General features: G+C 42.9%; 2 protein-coding genes across 2 annotated transcripts; one reads left to right on the top strand and one right to left on the bottom strand.

Annotated features, from left to right (window-relative positions):
- Positions 1-18: 18 nt before the first annotated feature.
- Positions 19-16,225, bottom strand: spag1b (sperm associated antigen 1b). Its single transcript, XM_071516678.1, is given in 18 exon segments — positions 19-813; positions 1,528-1,851; positions 2,270-2,431; positions 2,652-2,778; positions 3,785-3,926; positions 6,310-6,467; positions 7,557-7,709; positions 8,778-8,877; positions 11,507-11,962; positions 13,219-13,327; positions 13,779-13,909; positions 14,150-14,280; positions 14,524-14,629; positions 14,740-14,852; positions 15,109-15,179; positions 15,260-15,382; positions 15,521-15,680; positions 16,068-16,225. Coding segments are annotated over 18 exon segments (2,853 nt in total). The 3' UTR covers positions 19-684.
- A 2,040-nt stretch (positions 16,226-18,265) lies between these two features.
- On the top strand, positions 18,266-21,800 carry fbxo43 (F-box protein 43). The gene is made up of 5 exons (XM_071516674.1): positions 18,266-19,089; positions 19,217-20,011; positions 20,525-20,627; positions 20,857-21,051; positions 21,283-21,800. Exons 1-5 carry the CDS (start codon positions 18,266-18,268, stop codon positions 21,532-21,534), a joined length of 2,169 nt encoding a protein of 722 aa, XP_071372775.1. The 3' UTR covers positions 21,535-21,800.
- The last annotated feature ends 2,463 nt before the right edge of the window (positions 21,801-24,263 follow it).

Here is a 24,263-nt window from a genome sequence, read left to right as displayed (position 1 = left end):
TTTTTTTTTTTCTTCTTAAAAATAGACAATGGACACATATGATAAAACTTTATCTTATGTTTTTCTCTGTCAGCAAGGAATAGCTTAATTATAGTCCAGCTCAGTAGCAAATTACATTAATTCCTGCTTTCCTATGTAATATTCAGCATGCATTGAATATATCATTTTCAAGAGCTTTTATCCGACCTTGGCCGGTGCCAGCCGAGCAGCTTTGACTGCAGCCTCCTTATCAGCTGACTGATAGGAAACAAAGCCTCCACAGGGTTCAAGGACCAGGAGGACTGAGCTGAATTCTGGGAACAGGAGCCTGTCCTGAGTGAAGGGAACTGCCTGTAGGGGAAACACTCGCCCGTAGCCTTGCACAACCTGAACATTGGACCCTACGCATCAATCTGTCATACATTGCAAATGGTTAGTGGTAATACAAAAGTATGTCTGAATAGCAAAATGTTTTGGAGAGAAAAATATATATTCGTTATATTGTTGCTGAAACATACAGTGATCAGATAATATACAGCAGAGACCAGTAAAATGAATGTGTTCCGGGTCCATAGTATTGCTCTGGGGCACGTTCTGCAGCTTTCCTGCCCTTGTGAGCTGAGTCCTTGTGCCGTGTTTTGCATAGATCCGAAGTGTCGTAGTGGTAGCTCATGCAGGAGGGAGCAGGAGGGGGGGGGAGCGGGGTCAGATATATTTGTTGGCCAGGTTCTGAACATCGTTCTTAGTGAACTCGGTGCTCTCCGCAGCGGACAGATGCTCAAACAGCTGAGTCATGTGGCGACGCTCGTCCTTCTCCAGCAGCATCAGCACAACCTGCAGAAACAGGACAGTCTCGTCAGGGGCGGCGGTTTTACTAAAACCCTGATGAGCTGCAGCAGAGGCAGACACAGGGGCTGATATCATTTAACACTAAAACTCCCAAACCCGCTTGTATCGACTCTGTTTCTGGGCACAAAGTGGAGAGATGACTGATGACCGGCAAGATGATATTATTTGGTCAAATGGGGGAAATTATTAGACCTACTGTAGGTCACCAGGGTTTTTTATATGTGGCTTCCAGATACATTTCTGGCAACTTTTACTTGCTGTCCACTGTAATGATAAAAACAACAAGATCACAGTAGGAACAAGTTTTTCAAGTCCATATCTTAAGTACCTGACATGCTCCTCAGTCTAACTGAAACAGCGCCTGAAATGTCCAAAATTCTTGACAAAAGTACAGAAATCTCTTTTAAGCACCATTTCCTGGCAGAAACAGTGATAGCGGTTAAGTCTTGTAGGAGTGACTGTACTGTAAAATCATACAAAATGTAATGCCATTTCACTTTCAGCATGCCTTCTACATACCTATCAGATTCAAGCCTTTAGTGGACTACAAAACATTGTTTGGACAGAGAATGTTGCTCATGGTCCAGTTTGGGAACCGGACCTAGGATCCTAATCTATTTCCAGGAAATCAGTCCGGTAAAGGATGAAAAATGTGGTAGAAAACCCCCCAAAAAACAACAGAGAACCCCCCCGTCTTACCGAGAACCTGTCAGCGGTGTGCAGGTGGCTGAGGTGTCGGTAGACCAGGTTGGGGTCTTTCTCCAGCAGGTGGGAGTCCAGCGCCTGCATGATGAAGCCGACGGTGTGTCCGTCCAGCTGGGTGCTCAGGAAGCGGGGCAGCGTCTCCGGGGCGGTGGAGGCCAGCAGGTCGGCACAGGCCGCCGTGTTTCCCCTGCTGCGAGCCGCGTTCAGAGCCTGGCCGAACTCGTAGGCGTTGGTCGGCTGGAGGTTGCCGGTGACGTCCGCTCCTCCGCCGTGGCTCTCCGAGTCGGGAACAGCCGCCGTTTCCTCGTCGCCTTCGACCTGAGGAAAAAGACGAACAGAGGCGATGGGGTTAAAAGTGGATTGAAACAGGAGATTTTCCTTATGATTTTCCAAGTCAGAAAGGACAGGAGAGAAGTGTTGTTGAAGAAGCTTTCTATTTTGAGGAAAGCAGGCAGGTCTGTTTGTGTATATGGCACATATGTCAATACACTGACACTTCAAATGAATGAAGGAAACCTGAAGAAAACAGGCAGTTATGATCATCATTAGAGATGATCATTATCAGCAACAAAACTTGAAAAACATGTATGAGCTTATCTAGTTGGTTTTTAAAACGCTTGGTTTTAAAGGTTTCATAAACCCAAAGGTTGTAGAGTTTTCTCAACCCATAGAGGATTTAAATTAAAACATGAAATGTGAAAACATGAAAACTGGAAACAGGTGTTAGTGCTGCTACCTCAGTGATGGGGACGGTCTTCCTGGGTTTGGCCGGTGAGGCGGCGTTGGCCAGGCTCTGTCTGAGCAGCACTGTCACCTCCTCCAGCTCCTTCTCTGCCTCCTGCACGTTGGGATCCTGCTGCAGCACCTCCTGCAGGTCAGAGCTGCACGCCAGGTAGTCCTGATGGTGGGACACAAAATATACCTGAACATATGCACACAATATATGGCCAGCCCCCTGGTTGGGAAAATACAGCATATAGATACTACACTTGCATTCTATCTCATTCACATATCAACACATAAAAAAGTGATTTGCATCTCCTCCATCCTCCTCCTGTTCAGTGTGAACATGTTTCTCCCTAGGCAGAGGGTCTTCGGCTGTGGCCAGCTCTCCTCACCTTGAGGCCCTTATTGGCCATGGCTCGTCTGTAGAAGGCCTTCTTATTGGCTGGCTCCAGTCTCAGTGCTGCGTCACAGTCCTGCTTGGCCTCAGCAAACCTGTCCAGCTTCAGGTAGCACAGGGCTCTGCGGACACACACACACGTCACCTAACATATCTATTTTGTGATTTTCATTTTTGTCACTAGTAGCTAAAGTATAACCACTTTGTAATTCATAGACTATAATTGAAGTAATCTCCGATACTTTACGTTTATTTTTTCTTAATGAATTCATTTTGAGTTCTGTCCTCTGTGTCTAAACAGGTGTGTGGCAGTAAGACCGGTGTTTACTCTGCACTGGTGTGGCTGTGCATACAAGCTCTTTCAGCATCACAGCACAAGACACACACACATGCACACACACACACAATGGGAGCAAATTATTCATGTCAGCAGCACAGTGTTTCCTCTGCGACACGGTGAACAATCCACCTACTATTGTGAGAAAGAAGAAAGGGGAGAAAAGAGAGATGGAGGGCAGAGAGTGAGAGAGAGAGAATGAAGTCAGACCTGCCTGCTGCATACACTATGCATGCTGTGTATCTCTCTAGATGTAAGATAACATGCCACTGGCTATAACTGGAGTCCTGACTAAAGGGGAAAACACAGTGTTGTTGATGAAGCCGGCAGCTGTTTCCTGATCCTCGGCTATTCTGTTCCACCTTACCAACAATACATGCTAATTTGGTATCGCTGACTGACTGCCTGACGTCATGGATGGGATTAGAAGGTGGCTAGAGCGCTGCATGCACTACTGGACAGATGACGGTCAGGGACAATCTATCAGTCTGTTTCAATTTAGTCAAACTGATGAAGGGACTTTTAGATGATTTTTAGACAACAAACCATGAAAAGTGACAGAAAATATAAGCGAATAAGAGGGTATGGAATGCAAATGCTTTAAGCCACCAGCACAACCCAATCATGAATGGTCTTTCATTTAAGATTTAAACATGAACACAGTTTGAAATTACCCGATTGAAAAGAAAAGAGATAAAAAAGAGATATTGAAAGACTACTGTTCCCTCTCTGTGGGGACTGGGCAGAAGTGAAAGTGACCACAGCCCTGACGGTGTGACAGGGCCTCTCACCTGTTGGTGTAGATAGCACATTCTTCCGGCTTCAGCTTAAGGCATTCACTGTACTTCCCCAGAGCATCCTGGTATTGGCCCTTCTTCACAAACTCATTCCCTTCTTGCTTCACCGATGTGAAACGCACTTCTGCTTTCCTTGCTGGAAGACAAAAAAAAAAACAAAGAAGAAAAGAGCTGAGTGGCGATTATTACTAATTATTCACACCAAGAACAATTGTGCAAGTAAACATTCGGTTACATTCCTTTCACTTTGCATTTCATTATTCCCAGGGCTACTGTTAAATCTCTCTCTTTTCAACAGAACAGTAATGAATCCACAACAACACTTGCAATGCAATTTAATTGAGCTCCCTTTTCTTTCTCTGTGAAAACCTCACACAGGGGAATGTGCCCGTTCTCTGTGTTATAAAGCCAGGGGGTTTAAACCCCTCAAATTAATGCAAGGCTAGCTGGACATGAGGCATGAAAGTCAAGTCAGCGATCAGTCACTGTGTGGACTGAGGGCAAATCAATGTGCTCAATAGTGTCTTCTGGGAAGAAAAAAAGTGTCAGCGGCTCCGTTCTTCCATTAGAGTTTAAAAATAGCGTCTGCAGCGCAGCCTTGGGGCTGGAGAAACTGCATGGTCAGGGAACAGCAGAGACAGGTCCACTCTTATTAAGATTAGGCCTTTAGTATCTCCCTCCCATCTCAGGGGATGAGTGACAGAGCTAGGGACAGAGACAGAGAAAGAGAATATGTGTGTGTGTGGGCGTGTGCTTGCAATTATAAATGGTAGCACTTCAGAGTCTATGAGGCCTGAAGGTTATTTCCCTGCTTCTGTGATGAATAGTGATGAATATCAGGCATGAATGTATACAGCAAGCCTGTCTTATCCGAAGGTACTTAGAATGAACTGGGTGGGTGTTGAAATGAATTGGACTTGCATTAGAAACACTGTGCCAGCATAAGATCATGGCGATTACATAGCGATGCAGTGCCATAGTGATACAGTGATGACCTTAACATTTTCCCTCCCAGCAAAGCTATTATTTTCATCACATTTCTGCTTTACTGTAGGATAAAATGAAGTGATGAGTTAGAAAGCGATGACATGTGACACATTAAGAGTTAAGAATCAGTATTAAACTAATGACTTCATATGACTACACAGTCACTCCTATCACAATTCAAGCCACTTATGTGCTATCTGTAACATCAGTGTAACTTCAGTCACGCCAATTGTAATAAAGTCAGTGCAGGACTGTTAAAATGAAGCGTGGTAAAGAACAAGTGAACTACAGGTGAGTTTGTTCTGTGTTTCACGGCACTAAGAGCCATATTCAGGTCAGTCAGACATTTCACTCACACACCATTCACATACCTGTGCGCCATCAAACTTCAACAAGATTTCCATTTATGAAAATCAGTTTATGTAAGTCATGTCTTTTTATTGAGCAGCATCAAATGAATGAAAGGAAGTGAAAGTTGCATTATGGTAGTGTAAAATGCAACTATAAATCCTCACACCTAAGCTGCAAATCACACAGCTCTTGCAATCCTCTACTGTTTTTTTCAGAATGAAATCTACTTTATGGTCACAAATGCGCCAATAGGACTGGACTATTCTTATTTGTCAGTTATAAAACACACACACACACATATATATATATACTGTATATACAATACTGTGCAAAAGTCTTAGGCACCCTAGATATTTTATATAAATTTCTTAGAAGTCTTCGATGTTTATTTGTTTTCTGCATAAGTGTGTCAGTAGACTACTGTTTATTGTAAATTTTTGATATTCAGAAACTTTTTCATTTCATTAGTTTTGAAAGCATCTTCGCTTTATGTATTTCTTTGACATATGCCTAAGACTTTTGCACAGTACTGTATATATATATACATATATACACATATATATATATATATATATATATATATATGTGTTTTATAACTGACAAATAAGAATAGTCAAGTCCTAAGGGCGCATTTGTAGCCATAAAGTATATGTATATATATATATATATATACTGTATACTGTATATATACACACACACACACACACACACACACACACACACACACTTAAACACACTTAAAATGGTAATCTCATATTTGTATGATTTTGGTGACATCTTTGTTGCTAAGTGCTCATTGCTGTAGTGTTTCTGCTCTGCACTTCCCAGAGATCACCTGTCAATCAAACAGTGCTTCCAGTAATGTAACTTTTTCCTTGTATTTTCTGTTGATGCAGTTTGAGTTTCTGTAGGTGGCGCTCTTTTCTATGTCTGTTCAGCCATGGTGGCTATCACTGCTCATGCTAACGATCCCGGTTCTTCTATTGATTCCTAACAAACTGCTGCTACTGCCGACAGAAACCTATCACTTCCTGTGCGCCAGAGGATTTTTCCCAGGAAAGACTTAACAGACACCGGGTGTTTAGAACAGCAAATGTAAAAGCTTTCATCAACTGGCTATAGGCTGAATCATTATTGTGTTATGTCAATCAGTGATAGAGCGTGACTTTAAACACACACACCTGCGTCCCTGGCGGCGTTCTCTGCTCGGGCCTGAAGGACCTCGGCGCTGGGCGGCTCCTCTCTGCGGTGCTGCTGAGCGGACAGAGGCACCAGGGGAATGTCCGGAAGCTTCTCTCTCCACTCCGCACCGTCCTGCTCGATCAGCACCCTGGTGATCCTGGAGGAGGACAGGGAGCGGTCGATACATGGGACATTATACATGGACACATACGCAAGAAGAATGTACACTGAGATGTACGCACACACACGCACGCATATCCAGATGAACAGAGACAAACACATACACACACAAGCAAGATATGAACAAGTTTAGAAGAAAACTGGTGTTAATATATATTTAATGAAACCATTTAAAATGCAAATAAGGCTGTAACTTTTTATGAATGCTTAGCGTGCATTTTTGAGTGTTGTTCAGTTCTGTAGCTATATTCTGTGCTGATAACTGAGGCCCATTATCCCCTGATACTCCTGAACACGCTGCACCCAGGTGAGTTTCCTTATTACGTAACTGAGAGAGGACACACAGTCTGAGAGCCATAATTAGCTTCTAGCTAGAGCTGCTTGTTAGCAGCAGTTAAATCTGTTAACTACTAATTAGACTCCGTCTGTGTGTGTTTGTACAGTTCATTTGTTTCTAACTTTAGTCTTCTAATTCATTTATTATGCTCCTTTTGGATGCTTCTTTTCTGGAGCATCCATATTTTCTGATTCAAAATATGGAAATGATAAAAATGATAAAAAGACTGTGTAAGGTAAAAGAGGTTGGACAACCATATACTAACAAAATCTGTCATTAATCCTGTGATAAAGCCTGCGGGTAGAAAAAGACTCTCTAGCTCAGTCAAACAGACAAGCCTCTGTCTCAAACTTGACCTCAGTTAGCTGAATGAAGAAGAGCGGAAATGTATCTCTGAAATCTAACTCAGCAAGACACCTAAGGTCAGCGTCAGTGTCACTGAGAATTAATATGGATAGAAGGAACACTTCTTCTGTTATAGCAGTCTCCTTCAGTACACCTGAAATGACAGCCACAGCCACAGTGCATGAAGCTGAGGAAGTTGAAATGTTCAGGACAACAGCCACTGCTGTGGTCAGACAAATGCCACATTCTACCACTCAAAAGTGTGGATTTGAACAGGAGAGCCCATTCAATCAATTTTATTTCTCTGCAGTTTCACCTCCCTGCCTTCTGCGGCCTCTCGGCTGAAGGACGGTGAGGTGAGAGGTGAGAGGTGAAGGCTAATACCTGTTGACGCTGTCGTGTGCCGCCTGCACGCTCATGTCTATCTGCAGGACCGTCTTGTAATCCACATAGGCCTTGCGGTAGCGCTCCAGGGACTCATAAGCCATGGCCCGGCGCAGGAGGGGCTTGAGGGAGAACGGCTGCAGCTCCAGGGCTCTGGTTGGTATTAATAGATGTGATGAGACAGGAGGAAAGGATCAAGCCTGCTGCCTCTGCTACAGACACTGCTGTGTGAGAATAACGTCTGTGCGTTGCTTGAGTGGGAGTCACTGTGTGCGATACATTTCAAAGACTGGATGTGTGTTTGTGCTCCTGTGTATGTATATTTGTGTGTATGTGTGTCCACATGTCATGCTTTTGGAGATGGAAACAGCTTGTATATGCTTGGGTGAACAGTGCCCCACAACCTAATCCTTCTGTTTGACTAAAGATCATCTGAAACTGAATTTAAGGCAAACAGGCAAAGCAATTAAAAGCTTACACTCAGGAAGTTCCCTCAAGTCTCCTCATGTTTTATCAAGTTGTAATATGTGCATGTGTCTTACGTGATGAAAAACAAATAAGGCTTTGTTGCTTATAAAACTGTTTCTAAAAAGATTAATTCAAATCCGTTACAACACACCCTCTGGCAAATCCTCCCTCAGAAAATATTCAGGAGCAAAAGTTGTAAAACACAATGGTAATCTACCTCAATAAACTCTGACAAAACCAAACACATTCTTTTCTCCATGTTAGTTCACAGAAATCTGCTCGAATGTGATCTGCATTCTCTATTAACAAGATGATGCCCAATTCTACATCGTTAAACCCACATCAGCATCCACCTATATACTATTAAGTCCAATACTGAGGTATGTTAAATCACAAGGCTTTCTAGATAAAAATGGTGGCATCCACACAAACATATTTCAAGGAAATGGGAGGAGGATGTGAGTAGACGGCAGATGTGTCGTGAAGGCAAAGCTCTGTTCTGAGGGTTCTGAAGGGAAGAGTCAGTGAAAACAATTGCAAATCAGGGTTCACACCCAGAGCTACCATTCCTCCTCCCTCCACTTACACAATGTTATGAGGCTGCTATAAAGACTCAAAGGTTTTGGTTTATTGCTTTGATTGCAAAACAGTTTATAGGTTCCGCCTTAACATTGTTTTGTACAGTGCAATAAAGTTTCAAGAGTAGTTCATGTTGGTTATGTGGCTAACCTAGAGTGTTACTGCTGGTCTCACCTTGTGCAGTCCTGTATGCAGTCTTGGCTGTTGCCATCTTTCAAGTAGCAAGCCGCTCTGTTAGAATGCAGAATACATAGATCCTCTGGACTATCAATCCCTGCACAAAAAAGAGACAAACACCATAGATAAGAAACACAACTCAGAAATTGTCGCTGTGGCTTGCCACATCCCTCATGGCATCCCTCCAAATAGGCTCTGAAGAACCTCTTGGTATGCTGAAGTGAGGCTTCAAAAAGCCCTTGTGTGTTATGAATCATTTAATATTCAGAGGGTAATGGCTGAATCTGGCTGCTTGATGTGTCCTGACCTGACACAGAGGGCATGTAGAAACATGGTAGTGGAGTCAAATAAGGACATGGGTTTCAATGGGAAGTTTGGTGTGTGCCATTGTGTCAATACCTGGTAACTACAGTATATGCGTGTGTGTGTGTGTGTGTGTGTGTGTGTGCATTGCAATAACCGGTTCCTGTGATGTCTCAGTGGAGGACATTTTCTGTGTGTGTATGTCACCATTAGGGGGTGTGACTTTCTCAAACACTTAGTGGTAAGAAAACATAAAAAGCTTCTTCTTGGACTTCAGACTGATAAATCCCAGATTATTTCAAAGCTGCATTCCTGCATAAATTCCCTGCCATAGAAATACTGAACTAGTACTTCAACTAGTACTTCAACCACATAGTATTCACACACCATTCTCCCGCTTTGAGTAAATTTCCCATCTTGAGCTGTACTTGTCACCTGAGGTGTGAGTGTGTCTCCTTGACCTGTGCTTAAGTTAAACCCCAGTTTCTTAAACTCTGGTTGGGACCCAAAATGGACTGCAGGCCTACCTCTAGTTTTCCACTAATATATCATTATATTGCTGTGTCACCGCTGTTTTCATGTCCCTGGACATAGTTGAAAGACAGAATGTCTTGTCAAACCACTCTGAGACATTTCCTCTTGAGAGTTCAATAATTCCCTCACACAGACTACACACTGCATATTTGTCATTCTCTCCTCTTGCCTAACAGGATGTTCACCCAACTTTTCATTATCATTATCATTGAGGCGGGCAGGACAGATGGGCCTAGATATTACACATACATGCGCTTCAGATACAATAAGTACAGCCAGCTTAACATGGCACCTCATCAGATCAAATTAGATTATGGATGATGACACAGTGTGATAGTAGATGCTGGTGGTGTCCATGTCTCAACTGCTCACACGGTCAGATTACTGTTGACGGTGGTGTATGTTGGAGATCTGGACCAGGGGATCCACCTGGGCATGATGCAGACCCCAAACTGATTCCCCAATGTCAGTAATCAGATTACACTACGCCCCATGTGGGCAGCATATATCCTGACTTTATGGAAATGAAGAATAGCAGGTTAGAGTGTTTGCTTGCAATATGATTTGTGGTGAGTTAGTATATATTTACCTCACACAGCAGGCACCATCAATGGAGAAGCTACTATACTATTGTAGGTGTAGCTACATATCACCTGTGTCCAACAGAAAACTTCCATATCTCATTTTGAGCAGAAATATGTGTCATGACTGTGGGACCCAGCGAAAGACTTTGAAAACAGCTTGGACATCAACACTTTAATGACTCAGTTTTTAAACTCCCTTTTTTGGAAATACCAGGGTTGTTTTTACAGACCATACTGACATATGATTAAGTAGATTAAAAGGTTTCAAAGGATGTAGCCCATCTCTGCTCTAGGCTGTAGTCTATCTGAATTACATGTAGCCCTTGGTACATCAGTCAGATGATGGACACTGGATGATATCCAGTCACTTTCACGCACAGTAGGGGGGCACAGTGGGCAGTGAGTACATGATGACAGTCGTACACTACACTGACTGAAGAAAGAAAGAGAGAGAGAGAGAGAGAGAGAGAGAGAGAGAGAGAGAGAGAGAGAGAGAGAGAGAGAGTGTGTTCATGGGCTGGTGAGCTTGACAAGCAGCAGTTTCTCTCCCTCTATCACGCACCCATTCTCTCTCTCTGCTCTCTCTCTCTCTGTGAGATTTACAGCTGCAGTCCCACAGATTCAATTTCACAGTGAGTGGTTAGAAGTCATGTGACCTGGACAGACCTGAGCTGAGAGGCTTAGCGCCAGGCTGAGGCTAAAACAGAAACACTGTCCATACACACCACAACAGCCACATTGTGACGCATCACTTTGTCCCTCTAGGTCCAGTCATTAAATACACCAACAAACAGCCCTAACACCAACAAACAGTCCTAACACCTGGATAGCTCTTATGAACACTTTGTCATCATTTTTAGACTGCATATCACAATGATGCGGACTGCAGGCTGGAGTGAGAATTTCTGTTGTACTGTTGTTTTGCACTGTGATAAGGAAACAAAAAATAAAATGGACGCACTTCCATTATAACTGCAAGGTCATGACCTTTGATTTACGATTGCAGTGGCCAATTACAGGAAATGTATCAAAGGTGTTCATGGTGAAACACCACTATTAACAATACAACTCATTCATATATGAGCGAGATAAGTGATGGAACATCAGTCTATTGAACTACATGATAGGCCATTTGTTTGTTGTCACAGCATGTTTAAGGCACACTGGTGTTAGATAGTGGCACATATATAACTTCTCTCCAACACATATCATCAGCCAAACTGTTATAAACTATGTAACTAACCAACCAACAGTCTAAGACTAAAATACCAAACAGCAACAACCATGAAGACACCTCAACCCTACCTGAATCTGTGAAGCCGGTAATGGCTTGTGAGTATTTCTCCAGTGCATCGGCAAACTGTCCATTTTTAAAGAGCAGGTTCCCCTCATTCTTTAGCCGGGCCAGAGGTGGGGGCAGGGCTCCACAGGGGGCGTCAAGGTTGACAGTTCCTGCTGCGCTTCCTCCAGCCGAAGCTCCCTTACCGCCGCTGCTCTGATCAGCCTGGACTGACGCTGTCGAGCCCCTTTTGCCTGTTCCGTTGGCTACCTTATCCGGAGACTCCTGCGCTACTTTGTACTTGTCTGAGCTGCCTCCTTTGCTCCTCCAGTGTCCATGATGGGAGTTGTTGGACTCGCTGTGTGGGCCCCCGTCCCCTCTGCCGTGGGGCTTTTTCTGAGCGTTTCCCATGTCTCCCCTTACGGCAGGAGCGGCCGAGCTCTCATCTCCTCCCACAGGCTGGCTGGGTTCAACCGGACGAGCTGGAAGGGAGAGGGAGGGAGGGAGGGAGAGGCAGAGAGAGAGAGCGCGAAAGAGAGAGAGACAGAGAGAGAGAGAGAGAAGGGGGAGACACACCCACAGGATGCAGTCAGCTGTTACATCACTGTGGGGGAGGGTTGGACACACAGCACAGAGCCACTTGAAAGGGGGAGTTCCAGGAAGCAGCCGCTCTCAACAGTGAATTACGAAGGCACTGGGTGGGGGTGGGGTGAACAACACACAGGCACACACGCACACAGACACACACTATGAAATGTCACGTTACCCAGAGGGACAAGGGGGTTTCCTCTCTCAGCAGCAGGGTAGACAGCTAGTTTCTGATGAAAATGACTTCCCTATACTGTTCCCTATAGGCTGAAGCTTCCTCAGAGGTTCTAGACACACCATGAGAAATGAGTGATTTTACTAGTGGATTATAGGGCAAATCCTTTGTAGCTAAATAAGGGCTTGGTAGTCGATGCACTGCTTTAGTATCACAATCATCAGGATGTGTAGAACAGGTTTAACAAGATTCTAGATACATTTCTGGGTTGATTAGGGGAATTATGAAGGGCCATTGGCTTGTCTAGAGTGTGTGAACCAAGGACATACGGCTACGTACACGAATTCATGAATGAGAGTGAATTCGCATGTCTGGTACACTGGAGCAGAGCGGAGTAAAATTAGTAGACTAGTGTATGTACGGGCCCACTTGCGAAGAATGTCTGTAACCATAGTAACGCTTACTTCAGACCAATGTGGCGGCTACCATTGCCTGTATTTTCAGTTTACTTGACACCAGTAACACCAGTAACCAGAGGCGTCAATTTATCCATAACAACCGCCACTGTAGCCGCATGAACTTCATACTTTTAGGGCCCAAAACGGCAGAACTAAGGAACAACTGCAATGTTGAGGAAACAGACTGGATAGAAAATTTGTCTCACAACACTTACCTCCGTCTCTTTCAAATGAACGGAGATAATGTTACGTAACGTAACGAGCGTTGCGACTTACGCCACGTAACTACCAGTTGTCCGGTCCGGTTCTGGTACACACTACGGACTATCCGAATCCACTGTCAAATTCGGTTGTCAATACTGGGAATTCGGTTGTCACTCTCCTTAATAATAACCGGACTGTGTGAACGTGACAGGATTAAGCAACCAATGAGGAGTGACAACCGTATTTAGTTGCAGTGTGTACGGAGAGGTTCAAACAAACTCACCATTCTGTTGTGTCGTTATCTCGTCTTTACTGTTCTCGTCCTCGTCTTCCTCTACTTCTTGGATGAGGATTTTCTTGCCTTTGCTTTGCTGCTCTGGTTGGCATTCCCTTATCTTCTTATCAATTTCACTCAGAAGTTTCTAAATCACAAATTCAAACATAAGGATTTTTTTTAAAAAGCCTATTTTATCAGTCACTAACTGAAATTCGTTTAATTTCAGGGGAAACCCAAACCATTTCTGTTAAAGTCAAATGTAAATCAGTGGTGATATTCTTACTCATATAGCAATCACCCACAGATTACTGAACCTAACTGAATGGCTTGTGTGTGATTTTGAGAGCAACTCATAACAACAATAACAACAGTGTCTAGGAAGGTGACCAGTGAGCATCCTGAACCTACCTTATAACTGAAGAGCTACATTATTCTCCATTTGATTTGATAGACTATACATGGTATTATTCATATTTACAGCAGCTGGAATCTGTTTTCAAAGTCCTTCATCTCAGAAAAATACAATGACACCTAGTGGACAAATAGGCTACTGACATGACAGACTGGGGCTTGAGGTTTGAGGCTGGGTCACCTACAGTAGCTGCAGCATTCTGCGGCTCTTCGCGAAGCACAGTCCTCAGGTCTTCAGCAGCCATTTGGAAGTTGCCCATGTTTTTCTGCACAGTGGCACGGCGTAGCAGGGCTGATGATCAGAAATAAATGCTAACTGTAAATACACTGATCCTACTGTATGCTACTGCACTGTAAATTTTAATGTAATGCATTGCTGCAGTAAAAATACAAAACAAAGTAATTGATTTTTGAGGTTGTGGTGACATGAAATGGTGCCATATATTGTAAATACTTTAAACATTGCAATCATATTTCTATTTACAAGCATTACATGCATTATCGTTGATGAAGATAATATGTATTATCTTCAACATGTTACTAACGATGAAAGCACCTTTCATGTTGCCTGGTTCCAGCTCCAGCCCCTTCTGGCAGTCTTTCATGGCATTGTGCCAGTGCTTCAGATTGATCTCTGCCTGGGCTCTGTTGTTGTATGCAGCCACAGTTGGTATAATGGACAGGCTCCTGTAATGGAAGGCCAGAAATGAAACGGGCCTCTCTTTACAATGAGATTAATGGACAAACGCTTTCGCTACGGGTTATAGGTACAATAAATGGGAATTAAATCGGACCTCAATGTGCATTCTTAATGAAAGATAGAAGTTGTGATCGTTAAGTGCCAGGCGAGAAGACAAAATCCCCATGAGCCATATGAAACACTTGCTGTAATAAATGAGTTTTAAGAGCCCCAAGTTAAAAGGGTCTGACCTGGAATAGTATGCAACTGCATCCTCATAGTCGTTTGCTCTGAAAGCCTCGTTGCCTTTGTCCTTTTCACGGTTTGCCAGGAGGATCTTCTCCTGGTGTGTCAGTGCTGGATGTATTATAAGAGAAATCACACATTTTGCACACACACACAACGTAAGTATACTTAATGCTTTGCGATGGCCAAAACATGAATAGATGCTATACAGAAGACATTACATGATGCATTCACTTTGGGCTTGATTTTGGGATGGCCAGAGTTTATGACGACAGGTGGATCTTTTTTGGCCAAATTCCCGTCAATTCTTTCACATGCTTTGTCCACAGCAAACCTGAAAACAGAGTGGCAATGTATTTAGGAGAATGGAGACAGATTGTGAATGGACACTATAATCCCACAGTTCCTGGAGCTGAACAGCATCAACGATTCAATCACTGTGCATCTTTGTAATGAAAGGAGCCTGGCTAATGCCTTTCTACAAACTAAAACACTTGTGAAATCTTTTAGATACAGTGCCTGTGGCATTTGTAAGAGTCTTTGTTCTTTCTTCTGAATCTAATATGCATGAAGAAACAAAGATGACTCACTTGTCCCATTCTCGGTAACTGCGTGGGAGAGCGCTTTTTGAGGAATTCTTCTTTTCTTTTGGAACTGAATTCTGTGATGAAATCAGACTTTGTTTGAGTATCTTTTTTGTGTAACCAATCAACCGAGTATACTGTTAGAGACAGGCTTTACCTGACTGAGTGGAACAGAGCAATTGGAGCCTCGTACAGGTGGCATATTTTCATTCTCCATGTCATGAAACATTAACTGTTGTTTTAGTGAAGTTTCAGTCTCTTTGGCTTCTTCTTGCCACATCTGTAAAGAACAAAACAATAAATGTCATGGTGTTGCTGATAGATTACTGGAGAAGATATATGGACATATATAGAGAAGAGGTGGCAGAGATTCAGCAGGATTTATGAAAGAAACATTACACTACAGTGTGTGGACTACCTTCAGCTCGTCAATGATTTGGCTCCATTCATCTTTAGAGAGGCTGGCTGCTGTGGCCACAGGGTTTTCCTTTCTGAGAGCTCGGCTCTTAGGGTCCAGTCTCTCCAGGTAACTCTCACAGAACTGGATCAGATGGGGGTAAATGCCCTCGTCTCCAGACCTTTGACATAAATAACATTATTTTTCACTGAATGAGTGGTTGAACAAATCACACATCTTTCAGACAAATGTTTAGAATTACATGTGTGGTGACAATCTACTTTCTGACAGCCATATATTCAATCACTCTTATCAGGTTGTGTGTTATAATGTACTGTGTTACTTGTTGATCGGTGATATGTATTCCATTTCCAATAATGCAGGCAAATTTCCCCATGGGGACAGTAAATGTGAATGAATGAATGAATGGTGGCTGGATGAGGGGAGTGAATTCTTTAGGTGAGAAACAGCTCACCAAACAATACAATGGAATACAACACCTGATACATCATACAATATCAGCGCTGCCTCTTCAATAAACCTCAAGCACAGAATTTGTGACTTTCACCTCAGTAGTCTCAAGATCTTCTCCAGGTATTTCACATCTTTGCATTTTTCAATGTAGCCATAGTCTAGGTGCTCCACAGGGACCTTCCCATGATAGTCAACGGTGGCTGAGACGCCAGTCTCTTGGTTTAGAAGTGAGGAAACTGATTCTGCACTCATGGCTGGAAAGACAGAAGATGTAGGATGAAAGTATATATGAGTTTAGTCAGCTATCAGGTCAAACAGCTATGTTAATAGTTGGCTAGTTGGCAAGTTCTGAGTGTTAGCTAACTTACTAGGAAGCTAAAGTTAACGTTAGCTGGGTAAAAAGGGCAACAATAATGTGATTAAACGTGAGTCAAGACATAACTTCGCGTATAATTTGAGGAACTATAACAACTGCAGGTTCATCTGACATCATTCTCGTAACGAAACACCAGTCTTCCTATTTACGGAGTAGTAAAGTAAGTTAGAAAAAGTTATTTTTACCTGTGTTGCTGTCTGGCTAAAGCGCTCATCTGCAAGAGGTCTGTTGCTATGGTAACATCTCGCGGAAGGCCAGCTGCACGCCGAAGCGGAAACACGTGACAAGAGCCACTGTGGGCTCCAAATTTGAAAACGTGGCTGCTAGACGCTTGTTGAGGAACATGTAGCTAGGACAGAGAAAGAGCGGCTAGGGGGTGCAAGCTGAGGCCTAGAATTTGGACCTGATGAAACAAGATTGTCGACTGGGCGCCACACTCTTTCCTTTGACCCGCTTTTATCTAGAGGTAAGTGTTTTTGTTTGTTATTTCTCTTTGGTGCCAAGTACAATTGTTTTATGCAATCTAGAGAACCAATTACGTAGCCGTGGCTGTGTTTTTTTTGTAAGAAAGCTAGCTAATATTGACCTTAACTAGTCAAGTTGCCTGAATTTGTTAAAATATCGGGTACTTGCTGTATTGGATGTATGCCGAGCTGAAGAGTGGATCCTAACGATTCGTAAAGGTCGTAAGTCATGTTCGTTGTGGATGTGTACGTTCATCATTATGCAAGAGAATGTTAAATTGTCAGATTTTTGAAGGGAGTTTAGATTGCTAAACTCCCATCTCTCCATCCAATAGCTGAATCACAATAGCTCTAGATATATGCAAAGTATATTGAGTAAGTTATAATACATTTTCACACGTAACGTGTGATACTTATGAAACATATCTTGTTTGGGTGACATTTGTGTGTTTTACACAAATGTTTTGTGCGCGATAGCACAACCAGGACCTATGCATATCCTGAAAATGTCTTAAAATGCCGTCGATTTTATTATCGAAACACTAGCCCTTGGAAGGTCTTTAATGCAGTTAATTTTAAATCTTTTATTCGTTTTCATTTGTCTTAAAAGCTATTGCGGTTTCTTAGTGCCCCGTTTTTCGGTGAGATATTAGCCCATTCACGTAGACCTTCATCTTCACGTTTAATTTTAAAATGTATTTGTCATTCTAACCGGAATGAAAACTGTGTTTTAAGAGTCTCGCAGACACCCTCGTTGACATTATTAGTAGCCATCAGCGGGTGTTGGTGTATGATAGTCTTAATGAAGTCCCGGGGGTCTGTCTGTAGTTGCCAGGGTTGGCTTTTCCTTTTGGCGGCTACAGCTCAGTTTATAGCGGCATCATTGAGACCACGCGACGGGGATTTAAATCAACACCACGCGCTCACATAGCAACGCTGATGGAACAGCTGAGATTGTTTTTTGTTGAACCAGCTGAGTTTATTGGCGATTGGTGTGTTTCACAAACTAACGTTACATCGGTCCGCTAAAAAAACACCGACAGATTCACAGAAAAGACAACATTTCGTATTGCATGACTCTTACCTCGAATTCTGTCATAAAGTGAGTCCAAGATGACAGCACCTAACTAGAAACAAGAACTGGCAAAACATGCAACATTTAAGCTAGCTTAGCTACGTATGTGTCTAGTGTGGTGACTATCCAAAGTTATAATTTGATGTTCTCCGAAAACTTTACTCGTAGTCGTGCTGTATATATTGAGTTACTAGCAAAAGTTAACTGGCTAGACTGCAACCCTAATGCTAGCTTGGCTTTTGAAGTGTCATGTTTGTCTATTATGCTTGAGTAATTTCACTAACTTTTTGTTGTTGTCTTGCAGGTCAGTTGACATCCTCTACTACCTTTTAGTCAATACAGTGTTTGGGGCAAATAGTGCACACAGGAAGAGGATAATGGAGTGCACTCCTGATCTAGAGGTCTACCTTGGGAGCTGCAAAGATCGACACTGCTATGGAGTCTCCTCTGACAGTGGCTACTCTGGTTTATTCAGCAGCCCAAGAAAGTCCAGTGGAGCCAAGTATGACCTGTGTAGGTCCTTGTCTTCAGAAGTTTTCCATGAAACACCTAAAGAGAACATACAGCTGTCTGTCACCCCCAAGAAGGAGAGGACCAAAGAAGTAGTCAGATTTTTGGACAAAGATTTCAGGGGGGTACATCAGCCATTGATGGCTGGCTGGTGTGAAACTCCTAAAGTATCTAAGAGAGATGCCTCATTGCGACGCAGACTTCTCATGTGTAAATCTGCCACGGATGTCAAAACTGACAACACAAGATCACCATGCACTAAAAGGACTGAATCCTCCCGCAGTGCCAGGTCTGAGCACTGTTTCAATGCATGCTTTGACTCTCCAGACACTGTGATGTTGGGGGCTTTAGCATCAAGCACTTTAAAATCAGAGTCGGATGTGCTGCTGTCTGGTAGGAAACGCCGCCTCTTCTTCTCTCAGGTGAGGACCTCCACTCTTGAAGATGGTAAACACAACCTTGGCGAACTCTCCAATTTTGAGAGGAAGGTTTCCCTCTCAGATGCAGATCTCAATGAGAGCATTATATCCTCTGACGAACTTACTATTGAGACCCCGTGTTTGAGCAAATTCCTGCCTGCTCTGTCTAAGGAAAACTGTAAAACTCCAGTCAACAGTGTGGCAGCTAACCTCTGTGAGAGTCTAAGTGTCTTGAGCACACCATCATCCACACATACGCCCAAATACAACAGGTAGGTGTTTTTTTGACATAACTTTTTTGTAAAAATTTGCCAGGAGAAACAACAAATAAAACACAGATAATCCATATGTTTGACCAAAAGTCACCTGTATTAACACTCACTCCCAACCCTTAAACAGGTCCGTGTCTGAGGACAGTGGTTTCAGTTCCCTGACCCTTGAGAAATCCCAGGACTCGTCGGTGAACCACGATGGCTCGTTCCAGGAGCTACTGCTCTGCTCAGCCTCCAGAGGAAACTGTGAAACCCCACATCTGGCAGAGATAAAACGGCGCTCCCGGTTGCAGCGTCAGCACAGGCTCTCCACGCTTAAAGAGGGGGGCTCTCAGTCTGAGGAAGAGCTCAGAAATATCAGTCAAGCTCGTACAGACAGCGATCTGACAGACAGAAAGCATGAACATTTTTATCAATGCCACAGCCTCTCTAAGGAGGATGAGGTTTTTGCTGACAGTGCCACCCCTCTCAGGGCCTTTTCTGTCAAACTAGGCAACAGCATGACCCCTGTTGGCGTGGCCTCTACCAAGCAAGACTATGTCACCCCTCTTCGGACAACCGCAGCCAAGCTAGATAACATAACACCTCTTAGCACAGCCCTCGCTAACCGAGATATCACCCCTCTCAGGACAACCCCAGTCAATCTCTCACTGACCCCAGCTCTGCAGCTGGTCCATGCCATGTGCCAGCGGAAGGCCCAGATGTTAGTCGACCAGAGCCCAAGCTTCGAGGAACAACTGAAGTCCGCAGCAGCGCTGGCTGAGACCCCAGTGACGTTCAGGACTACCATGCCATTGGCAGGGCTCATCGGCAGGAAGATGGGCCTGGGGAAGGTGGACATCCTCACAGAACTGAAGAAGAGGCACCTCAGGCACATCCTGGCTGTCGTACTTGGCCACCTGTCCTCTGAGGACGTCTTCAGGTGAGGAGTTAATGTTTTCACAAAACTGAGGTCTCACTACCGCTATACAAATTCACGTCATCATCATATGTTTATTTGTGTTTTTACATCAATAATTCAATACAACTTCATGACTTCCCAAAGGGTTTTTAGGTCCAATTGACAATAAAAACCTTTCACAAAACTACACAAAAATTAATCAAATCCAATAAGGGAAATTGTGCAGCATTCTAGATGGACAATCTTGGAAGCAAGCTTCAAGAACAGGGCATTACAGTAGTCAAGGCAAAATATGTAATTGTACATGTAATTATATGATATAGAATTACAAGATTATATAAGCATGTATAATTCTTAGTATTGTTCAAGAGGAAACCAATTTAATCTTTTGCAATGTTCACAGGTTTGTAGAAACTTGCCTGAACTCGCTTTAGTAGGTTACTGAATTAATGTTGCAGAAAAGCACACAGAGGCAGAATTACTATTGAAGGTGTGCTCAGGGCCTCATTCATGTGTTTGTTGGTGTTTTGGCAGGTTTGGTCAGGTGTGCAAGAGTTGGAATGAAATCATCCAGCAAGACAAGCAGGCCAGCCGCAGGAGAAGACTTCACCTAAATGGAGTGGAGGCTGCCCTTGAGGTAGGCGATTTGCCATTAGTCACTACTGCTGTGAAACCACGCTCAGATGTACTGAAAAGCAATGAGAAATACCAATCTTACTCTGCCTCGTGTTACCTATAGCGCTGTGTCTGCCTCTATTATCCAGTTTAATGATTGCATCACTGTCATCCAGCCTGTCAAGCTCGATAAAGCCTAGCAATAAACACAGTTGTACTGACTCTTCCTAATCTATTTTGTTGTCTTATAGCTTGGCGGTGCTGTCCACGTCCCTGATGCAGAGACCAGGCTGACTCTGCTAAACAGGTCGGTCCTCAAGTCGGTCCAGGCCCAGTCCAGGACCTCCAGCTACTGCACCCCACAATCAGGAAAACGCACTTTAACCCCATTACAACACAGCGCTTCACACTCAGGTAGCAGCAGCAAACAGGAGAAGTTCCTGCAGGTGAGTTTAAGAAATCACAAGACAGAAAATCTCCTCAAAAATTATAATAAAAATGTTGATGTACTAATTACTATACAACGAAGAGCAAAAGCTCTTCTTATTTAGCTTGTAAAAGGGAAAATGCGGGGAAGCTTACATTTAAACATGTTATTGTAACAAGCATTTACTTCATGTCATTAAAACCAAAAGGGATAAAAAAATAAATAAATCATTGCTTTGATCTCCAACCAGGTTGCCAAAACCCTGTTCAACGACGAGTGCCTCAAGCCGTGCCCGCGATGCCAGCATCCAGCAAGGTGTCACTCAGTTAAGAGGGAAGGCGTGTGTAGCAGAGCCGACTGTGGTTTCCAGTTTTGTACAGCCTGCCTGTGCGCTTTCCACGGCTCCAGAGAGTGTGGCAGCCGGTCCGCAGGCCGCCGCAACAAGAAGGACATACTACTTCCAGGAAGCGCTCAAAGCAAGCGAAACCTAAGGAGACTGTGAGTTTCCTTAGGTTTTGTTTTTCCTTAGGGTGAATTTGATTCTTATATGCTGATCCGAAGTCAGCAATTTTACTTCTAATGGTCAAGGCAAGGTTTGGCAACAAGCAAGGAAGCTGATCTGTTGCCAGTACTCAAGAGCAAGTTCTCTGTGCCCGTGAATGTGTGTTTGTGCCTTTGTGCCTATCTATGTACTGTGATTTTTTTTTCCTACCTTTTTTCAATAGTACTTACTTGTGTGTTTTTAATTATGAATGTGGAAGAAGTCTCACCAGCAGATACAATGACTGAACTTGACTGTTGAGTACTCTTCCCCTACAAACTGATCTACTGTACAGAATGATATTTTTCTTTTTTTCTTTTGAATTCCAGTATGAGATTCTAACGTTTTACCAGTGTCTTCTATATCTTGTTCACTCATGACTCGTGTACAGTGTTTTCAGATAGTTTTAAATAAAGTTTTTTTTACATATGTGTCTGCCATCTGTCATTGCCTTTCATGAAATCATCCTTTTAATATACATCCTTTTTTTCCTTTTTTATATTTGATCTCCACTGCGATCTACTTATTAAATTCAATTGTTACCATTTGGCGCCATCCAGTGGTGTAACATTACCATTTCTTGTGAACTACACAAAGTGTCATCTGATTCCACTTGGCCTGCATAATAGTTACTTTAAGTGGTAACAATAAAAGGAAATCTGACAAAAAAATACAGAATGGAAGTATTTCTCAGGTTTCCTGCAACAAGGAGAAATACCAACTTGTACTTTTGTAAGTGGTTCTCTGTTCTTCTCTAGTTAAACTTTTACCGCCCCCTATGTTTTGAAAAAGAGTCCACTTCCATAGCAACCTGCAGTGTGTCTGTAATTACAATGAAAGGTTTGGTGACCTGCTTTAGCTGGTAGAATGTGTCTAAATGTGCTTGCTTAGCTCGACTTTCACTCTGAACCGGACAACCAACTTTGTAGTACAGTACGAACCTAGACTCCTTGGGTATTTACAAGGTAGAGAATGTGTGGAGAGATTGGAACAGGTAAGAGTAGTACATTAAGAAATCTTAACTATACGGTCAATTGACAATGGTTTAGTAACTGAAGTTTTATCTCTGTGTTTGTCTTAGATTTTCCTCATCTTACTGCTAGCAATTTTGTGAGTACACATCACTGTCATTGAAATGCCATCACCTTTTCAAACCTTTTACAGCAAATTTAAGTTTTGCAGCATATTTGGCTCTTCTAGTTGATGCTTCTTAGACTAGCTTACTCATTTCCTTAGTTTGTATGTTTACAGGAACACTGTCTGGCCTCTGATGATATACTGGTACACTTCTTCAATGATTTCTTGAGTCTGCCGGTAAATATATAGATTTGTCTTATTACTGACAAAACCTCTCCTTTCTATCTCTTTAACAACAACTGAATAGCTATCACCATCTAATAATAGTTCTCTCTGTAAATGTAATGGAAACTAAGCTGGTTGTCTGTGAACCCAGTCTTTCCCAGAGGCTTTGCTGTACAACCAGCAGACCGGGGAGTTTGAGGTGGTGAGTGAGGCAGCAGAGTGTGTCTCCAGAAGGATCAGGTCAGTGCTTCACCGCAGTAAATCACAACTCACTGATGACCCTGCAGTGCTGGCCAGAAGCCCCCCGATAGACAACCACTACACTGTCTGTGTGAGTAGTGGATGATGTCTTAATTTACCTGTTCAAGTAGTTGAATTGATTTGTGCTTTGGGGATGAGCTGAAATCTTTGCACAGTAGCTTCAGAGGCTTCATTTGATGAGTCTGTTTCACTGACTTTTGCAGCGTCTGGACAGAGAGCACGGCATTCAATGGATCATGAAAGAAAGATTCCTCTTATTCATTCAAAGTGATTGCTACTTTGAATACAGGTATGACAAGTACATGGGTATCTTGGCCTATGATGAGATGAGCCTATGCACAAATCCAATGTACTTTACCTCCTATATTCTTCAGTGATTGTAAACTTTACAAAACACACATTTATGTTATAGAATATTTCTATACATCATGTTAAATTCTCTTTCACTTGTAGGCTAATTGTCAAATTCTTATCAGCAACAGACAACCAGCGTGTGCTGATAACACAGGCCTTTCCCTGCTGCATGTTCTGACTTGAGTTGTTTCTATTTACTGTCAACATTTTACCTTTGCTACAAACTGAGAAATGCTTGCTTAATGAATTTGATTCAAAGGATGTGAGATTGAATGGGCCATTTCAATCAGCTAATACTCTAAGGTGTACTATGATGTCCACTGTTTTCTAGTGATGCTTTTGTAAATGATTATGCAGAGATAACCTGCTCTTTAAATTAACTGGCAATGATTAAAGTTAGCAATTCAGTGAAATATTTTGTAGTTATTGCAATGGCTGTAGCTCCTTGGAAGGTCTTGTGATTATATGAAAGACTGTTTCCCTAGTTCCTCTGTTTTAATCCGCCTAAAATGCCTTATGCATCTCCTGTGTGAGGCCTTAGGGCCACATCCCTATTCAGATCAGATGACTGACTCGCTCACGCTAGCTTGCAACCTACACATAGAAGTACTGGCACAGCAGTAACAATAGCCACGTTTGTTAATTTCACTTGTTTATCATGTAATTCATGCTTTTCAAAAATACATGCTTGTGTAATCTATGACTAGTGCTACACATGTCAGTTGACTGGAGGTTTGTCAGTGCTTTCCGGTCTTTCCTAGACTAGCCAAGTT

The sequence above is a fragment of the Centroberyx affinis genome, unplaced genomic scaffold (assembly GCF_046629955.1).
Source record: "Centroberyx affinis isolate AG114_WGS23_722 - 3 ecotype Tasmania unplaced genomic scaffold, CSIRO-AGI_Caff_v1 ptg000423l_1, whole genome shotgun sequence".
Classification (NCBI taxonomy): Eukaryota; Metazoa; Chordata; class Actinopteri; order Beryciformes; family Berycidae; genus Centroberyx; species Centroberyx affinis.
This window is presented reverse-complemented; position numbering and strand designations above follow the sequence as displayed.